At 49.0% G+C, this 17,450-nt stretch overlaps 1 protein-coding gene across 8 annotated transcripts in view; it reads left to right on the plus strand.

Moving 5' to 3' along the window:
• Positions 1 to 17,175, plus strand: part of CSNK1D (casein kinase 1 delta) — a 28,968-nt gene extending 11,793 nt beyond the window's left edge. For 2 of the 8 annotated variants that reach the window (XR_012789849.1, XR_012789846.1), the window contains exons 8-10: positions 2,919 to 3,058; positions 3,194 to 3,246; positions 15,400 to 17,175. Coding sequence is in view for 3 of the 8 variants with exons in the window: in XM_075579977.1 (XP_075436092.1) it covers positions 2,919 to 3,058; positions 15,400 to 15,450 (191 nt within the window). In the remaining 5 variants the exon portion in view is untranslated. The remainder of the gene's footprint in view (positions 1 to 2,918; positions 3,059 to 3,193; positions 3,247 to 15,399) is intronic. The other 6 variants (XR_012789850.1, XR_012789851.1, XR_012789848.1 and 3 more) reach the window with 3 other exon arrangements.
• The last annotated feature ends 275 nt before the right edge of the window (positions 17,176 to 17,450 follow it).

Raw genomic sequence — 17,450 nt, forward strand, 5'->3', positions numbered from 1 at the left:
GACCTCCCGCCCTTGTGAGTCCGCTGACCCCGACCTCCCGCCCTTGTGAGTCCGCTGACACCGACCTCCCGCCCTTGTGAGTCTGCTGACCCCGACCTCCCGCCCTTGTGAGTCCGCTGACCCCGACCTCCCGCCCTTGTGAGTCCGCTGACCCCGACCTCCCGCCCTTGTGAGTCCGCTGACCCCGACCTCCCGCCCTTGAGTCCGCTGACCCTGACCTCCCGCCCTTGTGAGTCCGCTGACCCCGACCTCCCGCCCTTGTGAGTCCGCTGACCCCGACCTCCCGCCCTTGTGAGTCCGCTGACCCCGATCCTCCCGGCCTTGTGAGTCTGCTGACCCCGACCTCCCGCCCTTGTGAGTCCGCTGACCCCGACCTCCCGCCCTTGTGAGTCCGCTGACCCCGACCTCCCGCCCTTGTGAGTCCGCTGACCCGACCTCCCGCCCTTGTGAGTCCGCTGACCCCGACCTCCCGGCCTTGTGAGTCCGCTGACCCCGACCTCCCGGCCTTGTGAGTCCGCTGACCCCGACCTCCCGCCCTTGTGAGTCCGCTAACCCCGACCTCTCGCCCTTGTGAGTCCGCTGACCCCGACCTCTCGCCCTTGTGAGTCCGCTGACCCCGACCTCCCGCCCTTGTGAGTCCGCTGACCCCGACCTCCCGCCCTTGTGAGTCCGCTGACCCCGACCTCCCGCCCTTGTGAGTCCGCTCACCCCCGACCTCCCGCCCTTGTGAGTCCGCTCACCCCCGACCTCCCGCCCTTGTGAGTCCACTCACCCCCGACCTCCCGCCCTTGTGAGTCTGCTGACCCCCGACCTCCCTCACCGCCCAAGATTAATGTAATTTTATCTTTCAAGTACACTAAAATACAGTTGGTACATAGTTCCATCTCAAATTGAACCTATAAGTTGCTTTGTATTTTTGTGTACAGTAGAACACCTACACCATCGTTGCTAGAAGTTGATAGCCTTGCCGTTTGGTTTTATGCAGCCCCACTTTAAATACGGCGGCCAATAGCATAGCCATCATCCTGGTCTGTGAACACTCAATGAAACGACAGACAACAGTCACTGATATTGATGCATTTATTTCTAAGAGTTTTTTTACTTACCTTTTCATATTTTAGGCTCTAGCTGCGTTGTTCTGGTAGTCAGAACAAACGCCTCTGGGTTTCCAGGTCAATTAAAGCAGCAGTTCAAGCGATATCCTACATGTGTGTTTTTTTTTTATTTAATAAATCAGTTCTGTACTATAAGAAAATACTTGTAGCACTTAAAAAAAAAAAAAAAAAAAAAAAAAAGTTTTAAAGACATGTTTAATGTTTCCTTGTAGGAAGCATTTCCAAAGTCACACCCCCTTCTGATAGGCTCTGGCTCTTGAGACCCGCCCTCTCTCTAGCAGTGCACCAATTGTATCTAGTAACTGCCCAGTCAATCATATTCCAGGACTACATTGCCCAGAATGCTGTGCAAGAGCTGAATTAAATAACCCTGAGCAAGAGAACGGATCGATCTGCAGCTTACTGTAGCTAATCACTTGTCAGTGTGCGGATTGTATTGATGCACATATTGAATGGGAAAAAAAAAATATATATATATATATATATATATATATATATATATATTAAAAAAAATTTGTAGCGGCAGCTTGAACTGCAGCTTTAATCACCATGACAACGTCATCTATTTAAAGCATTGAAATTCAATGCCTCTGCAATTCCTGAAGAAGCCACTAGGTGGCGAAACACGCATGTTGGGTTATTGAGTAGTGTGAGCGGTGTGAGTGCAGGGGATCCCGGGCAGCATTCTCTCCCAGAACTCCTTGGGAAACACCTGATGTAGCGATCTTGTTCTAGGAACAGATGGACGTTATCAGGATCCCTGCATTTCCCTGGGGGGGGAGGGGAGGGGGGGGGGGTATTTATTTCTGCTTTGGTTGAGTGACATATTTTACCAAGTGACTAATCAGACTGTACCAGCAATATTGATGTGGTTTTGAGTATCCCAATATTATGATCAGGAGATGTTCTGATCAAGTTACTGTATTGCCTATTAGCTTCCTGGCCATTTTGTGGTTAACCATCTCACCACTGACATCAGTGGATACATTTGTATCAAGGTGTCTCTGATATGTTGCGAACAGGCTTTTTGCTGATTAGCAATACCACTTTTATAATGATATAAGTGTGTAAAGTTTGAGTAACTCAGTTACTGTATTGCCATTCATCACACTGGCAGACTCTGCCTCTTATTTAGCCACTGACACAATCCGGCACTGCTGGAATCGGTTACACAGGCAGTGTGGACTGCATATAGGATTTTTTTTGGCATTGGATCACTCATGGTTACTATTGGCAATCATTTCCAATTACACCTACTGGGTAGCTACCAGAAATGAATTCAGATTGCCTAAATGCACACCATTGGCAGTTTAAACACTCACACGCCCTCACATTGTTTTAACCCCGTCTGCTCACTGCAGCTGTTTGTATCCTTTAGTTCAGGCTAATAGTTTTACCCTGGGGGTCATTAAAATAGTTTTTGTAGCTAGTTATTAGCAGCACTTTATCATTCCAAGCGCCTGCTACCATTTCATTGTCAGGCCTCACCATTTGGTATTGTCCCTCACTAGCCTAATCCTGCTACTGGTTAGGCTTTAACTCTGCACATATACCGATTATCTGCCTCTCTAGACCAGGAATATGGTTTTCTTCTAATGTGATGTTGTTGGCCTATATGGCACCTTCCTTAGTTTTTAGTGTGCACCAACAAAGAGAATCCCTGTTCTCTCTCTGTGCCTATTCCCTAGTTATTAGGTGCATGTGACTCCGTACCATATGTTCATCTATATGGCCTATAGGTGCTATCTTGACCCTTTTGACTTTCTGAACCAAAGGCAAATTTTTTTTTTAATGTATTTTTAGCGAACACCTCTCCTCGGCCTGTGTCTGGGATGGACCGTGAGCGGAAAGTGAGTATGAGATTGCATCGTGGCGCACCTGTCAATATCTCTTCATCTGATTTAACTGGCCGGCAAGATACCTCTCGCATGTCAACCTCGCAGGTACTGGATGGGCTTTTTGGGCGGGTAAAAGGATGGGGGATAAGCTGTGGTTGCTTTTTGTTTCGGAGCATAACTTGGCTGCAGCAATACTCCCAACTGGAAAGAAAGTTGTTTAAACTGTTGGTATGTTTTCAGTAAAGTTCCGGCAAGAACTATCCAAACCCAATCCTAGGAATCTACGTTACAAAGTACGTTTTTGGAGTTTGTCATTCAAAATTACATCCAGTTGTAAACTAGCTTTTTCACATCTAATCTATTTTAAGTAGTTCTATATAGCCCTGTAATTGGTGTGTATAATAAGTAACGTATATCTATATAGCCCTGTAATTGGTGTGTATAATAAGTCACGTATATCTATATAGCCCTATAATTGGTATGTATAATAAGTAACGTATATCTATATAGCCCTATAATTGGTATGTACAATAAGTAACGTATATCTATATAGCCCTATAATTGTTATGTATAATAAGTCACGTATATCTATATAGCCCTATAATTGGTATGTATAATAAGTAACGTATATCTATATAGCCCTATAATTGGTATGTACAATAAGTAACGTATATCTATATAGCCCTATAATTGTTATGTATAATAAGTAATGTATATCTATATAGCCCTATAATTGTTATGTATAATAAGTCACGTATATCTATATAGCCCTATAATTGGTATGTACAATAAGTAACGTATATCTATATAGCCCTATAATTGGTATGTATAATAAGTAATGTATATCTATATAGCCCTATAATTGTTATGTATAATAAGTCACGTATATCTATATAGCCCTATAATTGGTATTTACAATAAGTAACGTATATCTATATAGCCCTATAATTGTTATGTATAATAAGTAATGTATATCTATATAGCCCTATAATTGGTGTGTATCATAAGGAAAGTATATCTCGTATTGCATTAGAAAGTTACCCTTCTCTTAATCAGGGGCAGCAGTTTCCGTCACAGATATGTAGAGAGACTGACAGCCATGTATGGGGGGCTGATAAAGCATTGTGAGCTTGTGCTACATAGTATGAAAATGTAGCGGGCTGTAAATCTAATAACACGTGTGGTTTATGATCCCCTGTGCTAACTGCTAGTTGTTCTGAAGTACTGGATGCTGATCATGGAAGTGGGAGGTTTCGGGATGTGAAATACACATTCTGATTACAATGGGTGTAACCGTTCTGTGACACTGCTTCTAGGTTCCTGAAAATAAAGGGTAAACAAAGAAGCCCCCATGCATTTCACATACACACACACACACACGTATACACACACCTTGATGCACGTCCCATATGTTACATACATATACACACACCCGATGCACGTTACATACACACACCCACCCTGATCAACGTCCCATATGACAGTTATTTGATTAATTTCTATTCTGTATGTTTGTCTTTTCCTAAGTACGGGTCATTTAGTTCCATCTTGTGGCCTGAGCATGTTAAACTTCCGCCATGTCAAAGCCCAGCAGGTCCTACACTGCCAGCTGTATACGGCGTCCTTTCTATTTCCTCCGCTGCATAGAGAGAAGCGGAAACAAAACACTGATTATCACATGTACAATGCAGTGACTGAGGGAGGGACAGTTAGGGGCACTGTGTGTGTGAGCAGTGCCTGAGGGAGGGACAGTTAGGGGCACTGCGTGTGTGAGCAGTGCCTGAGGGAGGGACAGTCAGGGGCACTGCGTGTGTGAGCAGCGCCTGAGGGAGGGACAGTTAGGGGCACTGTGTGTGTGAGCAGTGCCTGAGGGAGGGACAGTTAGGGGCACTGCATGTGTGAGCAGTGCCTGAGGGAGGGACAGTTAGGGGCACTGTGTGTGTGAGCAGTGCCTGAGGGAGGGGCAGTTAGGGGCACTGTGTGTGTGAGCTGTGCCTGAGGGAGGAACAGTTAGGGGCACTGTGTGTGTGAGCAGTGCCTGAGGGAGGGACAGTTAGGGGCACTGCATGTGTGAGCTGTGCCTGAGGGAGGGGCAGTTAGGGGCACTGTGTGTGTGAGCTGTGCCTGAGGGAGGGACAGTTAGGGGCACTGTGTGTGTGAGCAGTGCCTGAGGGAGGGACAGTTAGGGGCACTGCATGTGTGAGCTGTGCCTGAGGGAGGGACAGTTAGGGGCACTGTATGTGTGAGCTGTGCCTGAGGGAGGGACAGTTAGGGGCACTGTGTGTGTGAGCTGCGCCTGAGGGAGGGACAGTTAGGGGCACTGTATGTGTGAGCAGTGCCTGAGGGAGGGACAGTTGGGGGCACTGTGTGTGTGAGCAGTGCCTGAGGGAGGGACAGTTGGGGGCACTGTATGTGTGAGCAGTGCCTGAGGGAGGGACAGTTAGGGGCACTGTGTGTGTGAGCAGTGCCCGAGGGAGGGACAGTTAGGGGCACTGTGTGTGTGAGCAGTGCCTGAGGGAGGGACAGTTGGGGGCACTGTATGTGTGAGCAGTGCCTGAGGGAGGGACAGTTGGGGGCACTGTGTGTGTGAGCAGTGCCCGAGGGAGGGACAGTTGGGGGCACTGTGTGTGTGAGCAGTGCCCGAGGGAGGGACAGTTAGGGGCACTGTGTGTGTGAGCAGTGCCTGAGGGAGGGACAGTTAGGGGCACTGTGTGTGTGAGCAGTGCCTGAGGGAGGGACAGTTAGGGGCACTGTGTGTGTGAGCAGTGCCTGAGGGAGGAACAGTTAGGGGCACTGTGTGTGTGAGCAGTGCCTGAGGGAGGGACAGTTAGGGGCACTGCGTGTGTGAGCTGTGTCTGAGGGAGGGACAGTTGGGGGCACTGTATGTGTGAGCAGTGCCTGAGGGAGGGACAGTTGGGGGCACTGTATGTGTGAGCAGTGCCTGAGGGAGGGACAGTTGGGGGCACTGTGTGTGTGAGCAGTGCCCGAGGGAGGGACAGTTAGGGGCACTGTATGTGTGAGCAGTGCCTGAGGGAGGGACAGTTAGGGGCACTGTGTGTGTGAGCAGTGCCTGAGGGAGGGACAGTTAGGGGCACTGTATGTGTGAGCAGTGCCTGAGGGAGGGACAGTTAGGGGCACTGTGTGTGTGAGCAGTGCCTGAGGGAGGGACAGTTAGGGGCACTGTATGTGTGAGCAGTGCCTGAGGGAGGGACAGTTAGGGGCACCGTGTGTGTGAGCTGTGCCTGAGGGAGGGACAGTTAGGGGCACTGTGTGTGTGAGCTGTGCCTGAGGGAGGGGCAGTTGGGGGCACTGTGTGTGTGAGCTGTGCCTGAGGGAGGGACAGTTAGGGGCACTGTGTGTGTGAGCTGTGCCTGAGGGAGGGACAGTTAGGGGCACTGTGTGTGTGAGCAGTGCCTGAGGGAGGGACAGTTAGGGGCACTGTGTGTGTGAGCTGTGCCTGAGGGAGGGGCAGTTAGGGGCACTGTGTGTGTGAGCTGCAGGGCCGTTATAACTGCTTAAAAACACAGCAGTGCCTAAGGGATAAATAGTGAACAAAATAGATATATTCCATCTGCAGGTTCTCGGCTCCTCTCTCCTGGGAGAATACATCTCTCAATGACTATTACACCGTTACTTGTGTGCGCTGGGACCTGCTGGTTATATAGGTGTGGGGGGGGGGGGGGTTCATGTAATAGGGGGCCACAGACCTCCCAGCTATTTACACAGAGACACAATCTCAGAGAACTCAAAATTGCTGTATATTTGAGGCCACGTTACCAGCGGCGCTCTCGCAGGCACAATTACATGTGTCATTCTGTGGGGCGGGGATTTCAGCTCAGTGAGATTGTGTTTGTTTGTGTGTCTAATTGGAAATAGTGCAGTATTGACTGGTACAGTGTAGATTTTGGGATAATTACTATTTGCTCCAAATATGTGATGTGCTGCTGTTTTGGGGACTGGAGAGAATGGCTGGGCCCGGCCGCCTGTCTGTCGTTCCTTTGTAACCAAATCAACCTGTAATGTGCAAAGTGAAGAACCAAACGGCTGGAGAGCCGTAAAAATAACAATGCTAAACCGCTGACCGCGCCTCTGCCTTTCTCTTCCTAATATCCAGGAGTTACCAGCATCCCCCATTTCCCATGTTCTGTGTATTGTTTGTCATGTGCAGAACCAACACAGCTTTATAATAACCTGTTATCTGTCTCATTAACTGCTTTTATTTGCAATTATACTTTTTTTGACAAACTCGGCTACATAAATTACAAGCTGCGCTGTGCCACCTTTAGGCCGTGTAACTGCGCTGTGCCACCTTTAGGCCCGTGTAACTGCGCTGTGCCACCTTTAGGCCGTGTAACTGCGCTGTGCCACCTTTAGGCCCGTGTAACTGCGCTGTGCCACCTTTAGGCCCGTGTAACTGCGCTGTGCCACCTTTAGGCCTGTGTAACTGCGCTGTGCCACCTTTAGGCCTGTGTAACTGCGCTGTGCCACCTTTAGGCCCGTGTAACTGCGCTGTGCCACCTTTAGGCCCGTGTAACTGCGCTGTGCCACCTTTAGGCCGTGTAACTGCGCTGTGCCACCTTTAGGCCCGTGTAACTGCGCTGTGCCACCTTTAGGCCTGTGTAACTGCGCTGTGCCACCTTTACGCCCGTGTAACTGCGCTGTGCCACCTTTAGGCCGTGTAACTGCTCTGTGCCACCTTTAGGCCCGTGTAACTGCGCTGTGCCACCTTTAGGCCGTGTAACTGCGCTGTGCCACCTTTAGGCCCGTGTAACTGCGCTGTGCCACCTTTAGGCCGTGTAACTGCGCTGTGCCACCTTTAGGCCGTGTAACTGCGCTGTGCCACCTTTAGGCCCGTGTAACTGCGCTGTGCCACCTTTAGGCCTGTGTAACTGCGCTGTGCCACCTTTAGGCCCGTGTAACTGCGCTGTGCCACCTTTAGGCCCGCGTAACTGCGCTGTGCCACCTTTAGGCCTGTGTAACTGCGCTGTGCCACCTTTAGGCCTGTGTAACTGCGCTGTGCCACCTTTAGGCCGTGTAACTGCGCTGTGCCACCTTTAGGCCCGCGTAACTGCGCTGCGCCACCTTTAGGCCCGCGTAACTGCGCTGTGCCACATTTAATCCCGTGTAACTGCGCTGTGCCACCTTTAGGCCCGTGTAACTGCGCTGTGCCACCTTTAGGCCCGTGTAACTGCGCTGTGCCACCTTTAGGCCCGTGTAACTGCGCTGTGCCACCTTTAGGCCGTGTAACTGCGCTGTGCTACCTTTAGGCCCGTGTAACTGCGCTGTGCCACCTTTAGGCCCGTGTAACTGCGCTGTGCCACCTTTACGCCCGTGTAACTGCGCTGTGCCACCTTTAGGCCGTGTAACTGCGCTGTGCCACCTTTAATCCCTGGTAACTGCGCTGTGCCACCTTTAGGCCGTGTAACTACGCTGTGCCACCTTTACGCCCGTGTAACTGCGCTGTGCCACCTTTAGGCCCGTGTAACTGCGCTGTGCCACCTTTAGGCCCCTGTAACTGCGCTGTGCCACCTTTAGACCCGTGTAACTGCGCTGTGCCACCTTTAGGCCCGTGTAACTGCGCTGTGCCACCTTTAGGCCCGTGTAACTGCGCTGTGCCACCTTTACGCCCGTGTAACTGCGCTGTGCCACCTTTACGCCCGTGTAACTGCGCTGTGCCACCTTTAGGCCCGTGTAACTGCGCTGTGCCACCTTTAGGCCCCTGTAACTGCGCTGTGCCACCTTTAGACCCGTGTAACTGCGCTGTGCCACCTTTAGGCCCGTGTAACTGCGCTGTGCCACCTTTAGGCCCGTGTAACTGCGCTGTGCCACCTTTACGCCCGTGTAACTGCGCTGTGCCACCTTTACGCCCGTGTAACTGCGCTGTGCCACCTTTAGGCCCGTGTAACTGCGCTGTGCCACCTTTACGCCCGTGTAACTGCGCTGTGCCACCTTTACGCCCGTGTAACTGCGCTGTGCCACCTTTAGGCCGTGTAACTGCGCTGTGCCACCTTTAGGCCCGTGTAACTGCGCTGTGCCACCTTTAGGCCCGTGTAACTGCGCTGTGCCACCTTTACGCCCGTGTAACTGCGCTGTGCCACCTTTACGCCCGTGTAACTGCGCTGTGCCACCTTTATGCCCGTGTAACTGCGCTGTGCCACCTTTAGGCCCCTGTAACTGCGCTGTGCCACCTTTACGCCCGTGTAACTGCGCTGTGCCACCTTTAGGCCCGTGTAACTGCGCTGTGCCACCTTTACGCCTGTGTAACTGCGCTGTGCCACCTTTAGGCCTGTGTAACTGCGCTGTGCCACCTTTAATCCCTGGTAACTGCGCTGTGCCACCTTTAATCCCGTGTAACTGCGCGGTGCCACCTTTAATCCCTGGTAACTGCGCTGTGCCACCTTTAATCCCGTGTAACTGCGCTGTGCCACCTTTAATCCCTGGTAACTGCGCTGTGCCACCTTTAGGCCCGTGTAACTGCGCTGTGCCACCTTTAATCCCTGGTAACTGTGCTGTGCCACCTTTAATCCCGTGTAACTGCGCTGTGCCACGTTTAAGCCGTGGTACACTCTGCGCTGTGCCACGTTTAAGCCGTGGTGCACTCTGCGTGGTGCCACCTTTAAGCCCTGGTGCACTGCGCTGTGCCACCTTTAAGCCCTGGTGCACTCTGCGCGGTGCCACCTTTAAGCCCTGGTACACTCTGTGCTGTGCCACCTTTAAGCCCTGGTACACTCTGCGCGGTGCCACCTTTAAGCCCTGGTGCACTCTGCGCGGTGCCACCTTTAAGCCCTGGTACACTCTGCGCTGTGCCACCTTTAAGCCCTGGTACACTCTGCGCTGTGCCACCTTTAAGCCGTGGTGCACTCTGCGCTGTGCCACCTTTAAGCCGTGGTGCACTCTGCGCTGTGCCACCTTTAAGCCCTGGTGCACTCAGCGCTGTGCCACCTTTAAGCCCTGGTGCACTGTGCGCTGTGGCACCTTTAAGCCCTGGTGCACTCTGCGCTGTGCCACCTTTAAGCCGTGGTGTACTCTGCGCTGTGCCACCTTTAAGCCGTGGTGCACTCTGCGCTGTGCCACCTTTAAGCCCTGGTGCACTCTGCGCTGTGCCACCTTTAAGCCCTGGTGCACTCTGCGCTGTGCCACCTTTAAGCCCTGGTCCACTCTGCGCTGTGCCACCTTTAAGCCCTGGTGCACTCTGCGCTGTGCCACCTTTAAGCCCTGGTCCACTCTGCGCTGTGCCACCTTTAAGCCCTGGTACACTCTGCGCTGTGCCACCTTTAAGCCCTGGTACACTCTGCGCGGTGCCACCTTTAAGCCCTGGTGCACTCTGCGCTGTGCCATGTTTAAGCCGTGGTACACTCTGCGCTGTGCCACGTTTAAGCCGTGGTGCACTCTGCGTGGTGCCACCTTTAAGCCCTGGTGCACTGCGCTGTGCCACCTTTAAGCCCTGGTGCACTCTGCGCGGTGGCACCTTTAAGCCCTGGTACACTCTGCGCTGTGCCACCTTTAAGCCCTGGTACACTCTGCGCTGTGCCACCTTTAAGCCCTGGTGCACTCTGCGCGGTGCCACCTTTAAGCCCTGGTACACTCTGCGCTGTGCCACCTTTAAGCCCTGGTACACTCTGCGCGGTGCCACCTTTAAGCCCTGGTGCACTCTGCGCTGTGCCACCTTTAAGCCATGGTGCACTCTGCGCGGTGCCACCTTTAAGCCCTGGTGCACTCTGCGCTGTGCCACCTTTAAGCCCTGGTGCACTCTGCGCGGTGCCACCTTTAAGCCCTGGTGCACTCTGCGCGGTGCCACCTTTAAGCCGTGGTGCACTCTGCGCTGTGCCACCTTTAAGCCCTGGTTCACTCTGCGCTGTGCCACCTTTAAGCCCTGGTGCACTCTGCGCTGTGCCACCTTTAAGCCCTGGTGCACTCTGCGCTGTGCCACTTTTAAGCCCTGGTGTACTCTGTGCTGTGCCACCTTTAAGCCCTGGTGCACTCTGCGCTGTGCCACCATTAAGCCCTGGTGCACTCTGCGCTGTGCCACTTTTAAGCCCTGGAGCACTCTGCGCTGACCTTTAAGCCCATGTGTACTCTGGGCTGTGCCACCTTTAAGCCCTGGTGCACTCTGCGCGGTGCCACCTTTAAGCCGTGGTGCACTCTGCGCTGTGCCACGTTTAAGCCCTGGTACACTCTGTGCTGTGCCACCTTTAAGCCCTGGTGCACTCTGTGCTGTGCCACCTTTAAGCCCTGGTGCACTCTGCGCTGTGCCACCTTTAAGCCCTGGTGCACTCTGCGCTGTGCCACCTTTAAGCCCTGGTGCACTCTGCGCTGTGCCACCTTTAAGCCCTGGTGCACTCTGTGCTGTGCCACCTTTAAGCCCTGGTGCACTCTGCGCTGTGCCACGTTTAAGCCCTGGTGCACTCTGTGCTGTGCCACCTTTAAGCCCTGGTGCACTCTGCGCTGTGCCACCTTTAAGCCCTGGTGCACTCTGCGCTGTGCCACGTTTAAGCCCTGGTGCACTCTGCGCTGTGCCACGTTTAAGCCCTGGTGCACTCTGTGCTGTGCCACGTTTAAGCCCTGGTGCACTCTGTGCTGTGCCACGTTTAAGCCCTGGTGCACTCTGCGCTGTGCCACGTTTAAGCCCTGGTGCACTCTGCGCTGTGCCACCTTCGGAATGATAGCAGGAGGAAGAGAGAGACACAGCATTAGCTGAAAAAGACCTTAAAGGTATGTGTAAGGACATGCAGGAAGCGTTTCCGGCAGCACTGGATACAGCCGTAGTGGGGTTGAAATCTGAAATCTCCACATTAGCAAAAAGAACCACAGAGCTGGAAAATAAAATGGCTGCCACCCTGCAAAATCCCCTTAATACAGATGATGAGGTCATGAGGCTCAATGAGGAGGTAAGGCCGCATACATGGTTGACGCGACCACGCGATCAAAATGCATTAAGGTAATTATCATGGCCATAGACCGCGCCTGCGGGCAACGAATCAAATTTGATTTTGCTGTGCAACGAGTGGGTCACGTGCGCGGTTCAGCCAATGAGGGTGAACCGCCCCCCTACCCCCCCGTCGCGCAATCCAATAGGCCATGTAAATGCTCCAGCGACAGTCAAGCGTGACGCCATGTGCTCGTGCGCGGGCACCATGGCTGCAGCCTAAGAGCCATGAGAGACAGTATGGATGACATGGAGAATAGGGAGCGGAGGCAGAACCTACGGATTCGGGATATCCCTGAGGCCGTATCCGCAGAGGCACTGCAGCCCTATCTTTATACGGCTGTTTCAATCAATTGACCCCCTATTAGAAGATGGTCAACTACGGATGGACAGAGCCCACCGAGCACTGGGCCCAAGATCTGAGGACCCCAGGAGGAACAGGGATGTGGTGTTGAGACTGCACCATTATACGAGCAAAGAGAGAATAATAAAGGGGTGCAGGAACAGGCGTGCCATTATACGAGCAGAGAGAATAATAAAGGGGTGCAGGAACAGGCGCGCCATTATACGAGCAGAGAGAATAATAAAGGGGTGCAGGAACAGGCGCCCCATTATACGAGCAGAGAGAATAATAAAGGGGTGCAGGAACAGGCGTGCCATTATACGAGCAGAGAGAATAATAAAGGGGTGCAGGAACAGGCGTTCCATTATACGAGCAGAGAGAATAATAAAGGGGTGCAGGAACAGGCGTTCCATTATACGAGCAGAGAGAATAATAAAGGGGTGCAGGAACAGGCGTTCCATTGAATTGGAAAACTCCTCCATTCAGATATTTCAAGAAAATATTTGTTCCGTGAATAAATCATATTGCCGACTTATCAGACTCTCGCTCACAAAACTGTGTGACCAATCCCAGGCAGTATATTGTCCTGAGCTCGTGGGAGAAACCCACACTTTAGTTTTGTTAAACCATGACACGGTGTAATATGTCATGTGTTGTTATTCATCTGAGGTTGTATTTACCTAATTTTAAGACCTGCTAAGGAACAGATGATTGTTATTATGTCCTGATATGTAAAACCATAGAACTCAAAACTCAGAGGGTGTGTGTGTGTGTGTGTGTGTTTGTGTGTGTGTGTGTGTGTGTGTATCTCCATATCCAAATGTGTTACCCATTTAAAGATGCAGTTCAGTCAATATCCTGCATGTTTGTTTTTTTTAATAAATCAGTTCTGTAGTAAGAAAAAATACTTTTAGCATTTTCTGTTTTTAAAAAAACAACTTTGAAAGACCAATTTTCTTGTATTCTATTTTAACAGCCATTTGCTAAGGCACTGCCCCTTCATGTCTTGTCACAAGCCCTGGCACACCCCTTTGTCAGCCCTGCCCTCCCTCTAGCACATGTCAGTGCAGGAGTGCTCATGAATATTCATGAGCTTCCACTGCCAGTCAAGCAGATTATAAACAAATGCCAGCTTTTAATATGTCACCAAATTTCGACCTATCAATACATGGAAAAAGAATTGAGCTGCAGCTATACTGTTCTTTAGGTAATTAGAGATTGCACACATGAAACTATTGAAGTAAAAAAATAAATGTAAAAAAAAAAAAAAAAAAGACTGAACTGCAGCTTTAATTGCTTTCCTTACCTGTAATCAACCTTGGTTTAAAAAGAAAAAAAATTATACTGTCCATATTCTGAAAACTGTTCATTCCTCTGTGACCTGGTCTGTTTGTTCTTGGCTGGTGTGTGTAGGAATAGTTTAGCTTCTTTCTAAGTCAGTAGAATGGAAAATAAAGAATGGCCTACATTTCAGGCCAATATTTCCAGTCTCTCCTTGGAAGCATTGTCTACACGTTGACGCGCCTCCCACGAGATGGCTGCTTTCCTTGCGCACTGATTTGCTTAATTTTGCGTTGCATTAATAGGTCGGAGTGTTTGTAAACCGATAACGGGCTTGTGAACGAGCAGCAGTCTCTTTGTGAAATGCCGCCGAATTCCAGTCTCTCCCTCGTATACTCGAAATACACCTCTCACCCATCTCTTGTTTATATCACAGCTCATGTGTTTCTTGCAATTTATCTAGAGTCGTGAGTTATTCTAGAACATTCTCCCTTCGATTTCTACCTTGGGCTCGCTGGTAGAATGTTCTTGTTGGTCTTGAACTAATTCCAAATTGGATGTTTCCTGATTTGCTTTTCCTTTATAATGACCAGATATAACTGTGAGAGAGAGAAATTGATTCTAATATCCCCGTGGATGGTTGATTTTATTATATATTATATATCAGCCATCCACGGGGATATTAGAATCTGGCTACATACATCCTGTCTGTTTTTGACTTGGTGCATGGTTAAAGGGACCCTTTGTGACCTGGGTCACTCTCAATGTGTTTTGCCTGTTGTGCTGTGGCTGAACGTGGGAGCACTGCTCTCACATAATGACAATAAATATGCATTATGCAACAATGGTTATTTTTTTATTTTTTTTTACAAGTGTTTTAATTAACCGCTGTTCTCTCTTCCGCATGTTTTCCAGCTATTGATACAGTTTCTTAATGTGACTTTTCTATGTTTACGGTTTTCTGATTGTTGTCCATTTTAATTAGGTTTGTAATTGTTCACTGTTTATCATCAAACTTGGTAGATACCCTGTAATTTATCTTTACGATAATTGTAAAAAAAAAAAAAAAATTGTTTATAAATGAGTTTTCATGTTGCCAATCTTTCTTACCTACTTTGATCGTATATATGGCATTATGCTTAAATTTGGTTTTTAGATCGGCCACGATTTAACAGACTTTTTCCTTATTCGCTGTCGCTTAACAGCAGAAATGGCATAATTACACTTTTGTCATTTATTTCAAAGCACTTGTGTATTTCTTTGCCATGTTCAGCCTGCGTGTGAGTTGCTGCAGGGTACACGTGTGCGTTACTGCAGGGTACACGTGTGAGTTACTGCAGGGTACACGTGTGCGTTACTGCAGGGTACACGTGTGCGTTACTGCAGGGTACACGTGTGCGTTACTGCAGGGTACACGTGTGCGTTACTGCAGGGTACACGTGTGCGTTACTGCAGGGTACACGTGTGCGTTACTGCAGGGTACACGTGTGCGTTACTGCAGGGTACACGTGTGCGTTACTGCAGGGTACACGTGTGCGTTACTGCAGGGTACACGTGTGCGTTACTGCATGGTACACGTGTGCGTTACTGCAGGGTACACGTGTGCGTTACTGCAGGGTACACGTGTGCGTTACTGCAGGGTACACGTGTGCGTTACTGCCGGGTACACGTGTGCGTTACTGCCGGGTACACGTGTGCGTTACTGCAGGGTACACGTGTGCGTTACTGCAGGGTACACGTGTGCGTTACTGCAGGGTACACGTGTGCGTTACTGCCGGGTACACGTGTGCGTTACTGCAGGGTACACGTGTGCGTTACTGCAGGGTACACGTGTGCCCGCAGCGTCTCGTATGTTAGAAACTAGCAAACGGTTCTAATCTCTTTTCTGGTTTGCAGATTCCCAGCCGAGTGACTTCCACGGCGCTCCCCTCCACCGTACACCGATGAAACCCCCCCTGTTTTGGGTGGATAATGCATGGCGGATCTGCTTTCTCGGTGGCTTCACTAGCACACAAAAACCAACCCCGAATTAAAAGCAAACCAATACAACGGGAGCTGTCCATGCTTTGCACCAAGACGCCCGTGTGAAGTGGACAAATATTACCAGCCACACGGCAGAGGTTTTGGAAATGGAGAATGAGGCCTCTGAGTGAACTCTTTAGAATCCAAGCAGGAACCAGTAGCCTCTGATCTGCCAAATACAGAACAGCCATTTTATTTTTCCTTACAAGGGCCCTCTGTATTGTACTGTATCTACTTTACTTGGTTTTGGAGTTTTTTGTATCAATCTGCTAAACTTCTTGGTGTACGAATTTCTCCGATTTGTCTGTCTTGCTTTCAAAACCACCTTCGTATAGAAGGCAATAGGGAGACTTTGCCCTGGCTTCCAGTGTAACAGGCAAGGAAAGTATGGGAGTTTAGATGGTTTAAATGGCCTTTTCTTTTCCTCTTCTTACGACGGAGAGAGCCGTTGCTAATTCCAGTCTTTGGATTTGAATTATTTGAATGTGGGTGTTTAGGAAGGTTACTGGAGGACAGATGTAGGATTGTGTGGAATTTATTGCAACATTAGTTTTTTTCTGTGTGCGTTTTTTATTTTTAAAATAAAGCATTCCCATTTGCTCAACTAATTGTGTGCGTTTGTGTTGAAGGTTTAGCCGTTAAGTGTGCGGTTGGGAGCATTGTTGTGCAGCTATAACATGGATGTGTCGTCCTTTTTGAAATGCAAGTTGTTGTCATAAATATTCTGGGAAGATCGTCTTGCATTAGAACAGTTCAATGTTTAACTTCTTAACCCCGACATTGAGTTTTATAGACTTGCACATTGTATAAGGTGTATACCCCTAATGTAATCCGAAGAGTAATTAGTGCAGTGCCTTATCACTCTTACAGCTACACAAAATATCACTGTAGTTTAAACCAGTGAAGGCCACTCCGTGTATGTGAAAGAACATCTGCTTTCTTTATATAATCAGCTGCACCTATGCCCAGGAAAGAAAGCAAATTCATCCAATTGTTTGGGTTTCTATAGAGGGATTGTGCAATATTTAGAAATATCTAAATGGTGGGGTGGGATGGGTGGTTTCAAAAGTTTGATGTGCTCTTTAAATGTCATTAAAGGAAAAAAAAGAAGTAAAAACCACGATCTTCAGTTACTTGACTTCATATTTCTTTAATGTGCCCATCTTTCTAACTTTAGCCTGATTATAGTTAATTGTTGGGGGGTTTGTGTTTGTCTCGTTTTTAAAGAAAGTTATTACTGAGTATTTACAAGTTTTGAAGATTGTAATAGAAAGATTTAAGTGTAGGCTAAATAAAATGCACTACTTTCTGCATGTTCCGTGCCATTTCTACGTCTTCACATTTCTGCTTTCTCTGTAAAACCGTAGCTGTGATGCTTCTAACTAACCCATTTTTTTTTCTAACCACTGTACACAAAACATTCACTTTAAGTACTATATTTCAAAGCATACTGAATTAAAACGATTTAATTACTTGGGAGGAAGTGTTCTCTAATCTGATATATTAAAAACCCCTCCACAGAATGTTATGCCGAGTTCATATGCCGAATAAACCTGTATATTGATACTTATCTCTTAGTAACTACTTTGTATAACTACTGTATTTGTGTACGTTACAAAAAGTGTAAATAATAAATTCCTAACTTCTAAATTCTCCTTGCACATTTCTTTTGTTCTCGGTAGCAATGGCTTCATATTTCAGGAGCGGGAGTCTCGCCATCTAAAAATGATGGGTATGAAATGTAGTAGGGTTCTAAATCTAAATGTTAGGGTTTTGCATTCAAATTGTTCACAGGGAAGCATATAGAATTGAAGCATTTGGGCTACAGTACATGGATGTATACCCAGGTAAGAGGCCTGCAGGGTGAAAAATGTACTGAAACTAGGAAATGGTATCCAAAAGAAATAACCACTCTTCATGTCTGT

Source organism: Ascaphus truei, chromosome 22, assembly GCF_040206685.1.
Source record: "Ascaphus truei isolate aAscTru1 chromosome 22, aAscTru1.hap1, whole genome shotgun sequence".
NCBI classification, from domain to species: Eukaryota; Metazoa; Chordata; class Amphibia; order Anura; family Ascaphidae; genus Ascaphus; species Ascaphus truei.